At 38.3% G+C, this 6,130-nt stretch overlaps 1 protein-coding gene across 1 annotated transcript in view; it reads left to right on the top strand.

The window, feature by feature from the left end:
- The first annotated feature begins 296 nt into the window (after positions 1–296).
- The window catches only part of rftn2 (raftlin family member 2), a 29,277-nt gene continuing 23,443 nt past the window's right edge, over positions 297–6,130 (top strand). Inside the window, exon 1 of the mRNA XM_005933379.3 lies at positions 297–760. Within this exon, the coding sequence (XP_005933441.1) occupies positions 622–760 (139 nt within the window). The 5' untranslated portion in view covers positions 297–621. The remainder of the gene's footprint in view (positions 761–6,130) is intronic.

A 6,130-nucleotide genomic window follows, 5' to 3' on the forward strand; every position in this document is an offset into this window, starting at 1 on the left:
AAGTTTTGATATTTACTAATGTTATGATCTCAGACGACACATGAGCAACAAGTATAAGTTTTTATGGCAGCTTTTATATTGATACTTTTTATAATTTAAATATTTTATTGTTTTTTTTTATTCACCAAAAATGGCGAAGGTATGAAAGTGAACCACTTAATGAAGCAAAGCAGTAGTGTTTGTAGAATCCTCAAACCCCTACGTGCATTCAAATGTAATTGAAATGAGCCGTTTCCTGTTTTTCTTATTTTATTTTGAAATCTTAGCGGAAGTTGTGTTCTTGGTGCCTTTTTGCTAACTTGTTTGTAGAGGGAAACTTTTCTCCAAGGTTCGCGCTCCTCCTCTTCACGCTCCTGACTTGCAGCCACTTCAGCGGCGTACTCTTTAAGCATTAGCCGCTTTACGAAGTCATCTCTCGGGCTTTTTTCACTTCTTTTCTTAAAACCACCGAGCAAAAGCCTTTCCTGCTATTTTTCAGTGGAAATTCAAAATAAATTCCAAGGAATCAACAGCGTGGACCGAGGCGGGATGGGGCGGTCCAGTTGAAGTTGCGAGCTAAAGACAGGCTGAGTCTCCTCCGGTGCTCCCACCACAGTAACGCCAGTCCCCGCCTTGGAGGCCATGGGCTGCGGCTTGCGAAAACTAGAAGACCCGGAGGATAGCAGCCCCGGGAAAATCTACTCCACCTTGAAGAGACCGCAGGTGGAGACCAAAACAGACACCGTGTACGAGTATGTACTGCTAGACTTCAGCTTGGAAGGTAGGCGTGTGGCATATTTAATCCATCAATCGATTAGCTGACAGAAAATGTCTTGTTTGAAGATGTCCCATCAGTGTTTTAGAGCTGCACATATTTCTTATAACGATGATATTCATCCTCTGTTGCTTCACACTCTGAATACAAACTACAGCAAAGATAAACGGACTGACAGAAAATGACCCACTAACAGTTTCTGATAGTCCGTCGCTTTTTGTGTTGCAACATCATATTCATGAGCACATAGCAGGTTTTCTTTGTCTTCTCAGAAATCTATTTGCGTAATCTTATTGTTTATACTGATATTGGAACATGTTTACTGTTTTATACAGCAAATGATTCATGAGAAAAATTTTACATTTAACTTTTAACATTTTCCAAGTGCTTCAAAGTTAAAACGATTAGTTGACTAATCAACTGATTGACAGCAAATGGATGGCAACAGTTTTGGTGGAGTCTTAACTGATGCTCAGAACAAATGAAGCAACTTAAAAACAAACAAAAATATCATTGTATTATTATTGTTTTTATTATTATTATTATCATTATTATTATTAGTAGTAGTAGTAGTATTAGTGTCTGCTCGGTGATTGACTTTTCCTCCTGTCACCATGTCACAGGCTGGACAGGGCAGAGTCATGTGACAAGATACAATGGGGAAGTATTAACAGAATTTAAAACCAATAACAGTAATCAACACGGGCAGATTATATCGGTTAGAGGATCTGAAGAGGTTAATTTTTAGCCAATCTCCCAGCCTTACAATCAAGTATGCTGTGAGATGTTCTTGAGCTGAGGCAGTGATTTGATTATTCAAAATGTTGATTGAACATTTTTGGTCAGCTGTTGTAGCTGTAGGCTTGTTGTCAGTTTTTCAAATTAAAAGGACTAAACATTTGGCTGTTTTTTGTATTCTCCTCTGTTTTATAAATGTATAAAGTGCATATTTTTGGGGCTGTTGCTTAGATAAGACAAGTGCACCTAATTCAGTTGCATCTCTAGTTTACTTCTGGTACCTCTTACACTGGCCTCAAAGTAAACCATTGTTGCTAATTTTAATGGACCCTTCAGCTGAACAAATAGTTCAGGTTCTTTCCCGTTTCCTCTTAACAAAAGCCTGAAAGTGTTCCTTTTTCTAAATCAAGCATTCCTCTTGTTTATTTGGCCCTAAAATAACCATAAATAGCAAACGTTATGATACTGTAGTTTGTTATTCCCCGGGGAAAAGTGTAATAAAAGCACCTTACAGCCAGACAGGAAGCATCTGATGTCCAGATCACTGTTTTAGAAAAAAAGGAAATGACCTGTTAGTTTACTTTCAAGTGTTTAGCATACATGTAATGAGTTAGCATCTAACTCTTGGTTTCTCCTGGTAACAGGGCTGTTTGCCTAGCCTATCATGAAATAGGTCACCAAAGGTTTTTTGTTTTTGTGCCCTCCTCCCTGCCTTTGCTAGTCACTTGTTACCTCAGCAAACACACGGACACACAGATTGACGTACCTTCTTATGCAGTTAAATGCAGCATCCTTCCAGAGTAAACAACACCACCTGCTCTGATGTGGAGTTTCATTTGAACATATGCGAAGGTTGCTGTTTTTCAAGGCTAATCCCTTCATCTGGTCTCCCGACTGGCTGTTTTCACTGTGACCTATTTGGAAGGAAATGGTGATTAAGTTCTGAATGGGAGCTGAGCACGTAAACGTCAGGCCAGCACAATGATGAATCGGGGGAGAAGTACTGCGGCCAAAGTTAGAGGAGGTCAGGGGAGCAAAGTGCTCCTGTTGTGCTGTCTGCAAGAAGGTAGCAGTAGAAGCTACCATTGTCTGAGCTGTCATTATTGACCGATAAAGCTGCAGATTTCTCTGCACTATTATAGTTACTATTATAATCTTTGTTATTTTTGTAGTAGTAACAGTAGTAGTTTTGGTGAAATGTATTATAAAATTAGTGGCTAAGTATAGGATTTTTTTTGTTTTGTTTTTTGCTAATATGCCACCTTAATGTTTCATTAAGATTTTAACTCCTGCCTTAGATAGTGACAGTTAACCATAATATCTGAACACAGCCTTAAACATCTGCAGCAGTAATATTGATCCGTATAACACTGATTGAACATTTGTTCATCAGAATCATTACTTTTACTTTAACCCTTTAAGACCTACCATAGAACCAAGTCTGCCAGAGCTTATATTATATTTTTACATGCTGTGGAGCCATTTTTGGGAGCATTTCAAGTTGCTATACATCAATACAACCATTATAGCCCAAATTTTAATAATATGTCATGCATTAAGTGCATAGTAATTACATAAATTGCAAAAAAGTGCAATAAACTACAAAAAAATTGAAAATCGTTTTTGTTTTTTTAACATATATTTCTAGTTAGAGAAATTTAAGAGGCTTATCCCTCAAAACTGTAAATACAAAAAAGTTGCACAAACTAGTTTCCCACCACAGGAAATTTATTTTAAGTGTCTTCATAGTTTTATTTTTGAAATACACCAATTTTATATACTGCAGGAAAAACGAAAATAAATATTATATGCAAATTTGCAAAAAACAGCATATGCATCAAAATAAACTATTTCCAGCAGTGCAATATGAGTCCTAAGCATCCCAGAAACGACACAGAAAGTCATAAAGTCAAACATAACTCTTAAAAACACAAGTATAGGCTCATGAGGCCCCGATGGTAAAAAAACTACATTTCTGCAAAATGACGCCACTTCCGGTTTCGGGCAGGTAATGGCGGACATGCGATAGTTCATGCTGATGGACGTAGGAAGTGTTATGAACAGCTGATTGGATCGGCAAAGCGTGTTTCTGGAATATTATGTTTTTGTTGCTGCAAGTGCTTTTTATGCAGTTTTTGCAAAGCTATATGTGGAAGGAAACTGTGACCTAGGACAAGCTGATGGCATAAGATGTAAGTACAACTCCTCCGGTTTCATATGCAAAAATAATTATTGCGCTAGCTTACGTGGCTGCAGTGCTACCGGGATTTAAAAATAGTTACGCAAAATGGAGCGTGTCCGCTCCAACCGGCTTTAAAGGGTTAACTGCACTTTACTAATAATACACAGTCTGACTTGTAGTGAGGTGTTTTCGTAGCATGTTATTGGTACTTGTATTTAAGGAACGGTTCTAAAAAGTAGTTCAGATGGTGATTAACTTTAGATACTACATAACATATGGGTGAATAAAAGTAACAGGTTCGTTGGATTGTTCTATATGTTCTGTGGAATCTTTAATGTTGCCATGGGAATTTTTCTTGTTGACAGCTCTGTGTATGACCCACCAGCAGTGGGTTCATGACCCACTGTGGAAAATTATTTTAAATCTTCTGGTTCTCTGAGCCAGTCATGAGCGGGCAGTCATGGGTTTTGCCCTCAGACACACTTATAAATACAGTATTTTAGACAGAGTGTGTGTGAGTCATAGATCTACTTTAGACAAACTCTGGTTCACACGAGTTACAACAATAATGAGCTTTGTGAGGAGTCCTTGCTTCACAGCGGATTCATTTCTGTAACACAAAATTAATTTGTGCTCAGCAGCAAAGAGATGGATCACACCAGGGCTAGTGGGCTTAAATGACAATAAGAGTATTAATAAACAATCTGAAGTTATCCTGTAAATCTCGGTCACTTATATCTCTATCAAACCTCGACACGAGGCTCAGAAGCGCTGCATGTTTATGACTGTTTGTCTGAAGGGGGCTTCTTTTCTTTTGTGAGTTAAGTGTGAGAATAGCACATTGATGTTCAGGCTTCCTGTATTCTTGGATCCGTGTCATGGAATCTCACTTGAAATGTGCAAATATCTCTTGCTGAGTGTGAAGCTCCATAATTGGCACAGCTAAAGATAAACTGGAATGATTCCAGTCTGTGAAGGTCTAGTACAGACTGTTAATCTCCCCATTTTATGATTTTGTGTATTTAAAAAAGGGGGGGTGTGGGGGGTCTGTAGTGGTTTAGTCAGTTGGATTTCTTCTTGCCAAATGAGCCACGAAAATGATCCTCAAAAAGCCAATCTGTGCCACCAAATGTGCACCACATTTACTGGCTGGTGATCAGATTTCAGTTGGATTGTTTTTAAGGACAGATTTTATGTAGGTTTAATGTTTGAGAGCATGACTAACATTCCTGATGAGCACCTGGCCTGCAGATGTCTTACAGCCACCAGAGGTCAGGTTGAACTGTATGCCTGTGCATATTTATTTATGAAACACATCAAATCAAATCACTTCTATTGTCACATCACATGTGCTGGTACACTGGGACAGCACATGTGAGTGAAATTCTTGTGTGCAAGCTTCACAAGCAACAGAGGTGTGCAAAATACAATAAGAATCTGAGAATTATGAGGATAAATATATGTACAAATATAAGAATGAATGCGCTTTACTGAATATGTATACCAAATATGTATATATATACGTGTGTGTGTGTGTGTGTGTGTGTGTGTGTGTGTGTGTGTGTGTGTGTGTGCATATATATAAAATAAAATACACAATACACAGAGGTAAGCAGTTGGATCACTGGGTATCTTTATGTTTGTTTAGTATTTAGGTAGATTTTTGTTAGTACCTCTAAAAATTGTGTTGTTTGTCCAGTATTATGCCAAATGTTGGGAAATGTAATATGAAAACATAGGAAACATCCCACAGTGAAGTGCACTAGTGAGATTGTGGGGCAGTGAGCAAGTCGGCTCTCATCCAGTTATAAAAATATTTAAATGTAACCTTTCTCATTTTGCCCAGAATACTGTTTATTCATTTAATTAGTTTGTCAGTAATTTGGCTCATCCTGAATAAGGATGAGTTACACTGGACATTGGTGTCTCACTGGCAAACAGGAAGTGACACATTACAAAGCTGTATGATGGAGGCGGGTAGTTGGGTCCTTACTATGTAAAATCACCTTGACACAGCTGTTGTCCTGAACTGGTGCTATATAAGTAAAACTGAACTGACTCAACAGTACTCTGAACAACCCAAATGTCACATTTTGGGTTTAAGAGCTTTGCTCGTTGTTGTTAGCTCAGCCTCACTGCTTTCTCACTGAACAGAACAGAGAGGGTGAGTGTGGTGCCTGTGCTGGGAAAACAAGACCTCATTGTTAAAGGGTCCTGTCCTTGGCTCAGAGGGCCTTTTTGAGGGAAACAAAATATGTATGAAAATCTTTAGATTATTTTTTTTTAAGTAGGATCACAACTGGATTTCATAAATTCAATTCAATTTTATTTATATAGCGCCAAATCACAACAAAAGTTGCCTCAAGGCGCTTCATAGATACAGAGAAAAACCCAACAATCATATGACCCCCTATGAGCAGCACTTTGGCGACAGTGGGAAGGAAAAACTCCCTTTT

Source organism: Haplochromis burtoni, unplaced genomic scaffold, assembly GCF_018398535.1.
Source record: "Haplochromis burtoni strain Fernald_Lab_line unplaced genomic scaffold, NCSU_Asbu1 Contig_165, whole genome shotgun sequence".
In the NCBI taxonomy this organism is placed as follows: domain Eukaryota; kingdom Metazoa; phylum Chordata; class Actinopteri; order Cichliformes; family Cichlidae; genus Haplochromis; species Haplochromis burtoni.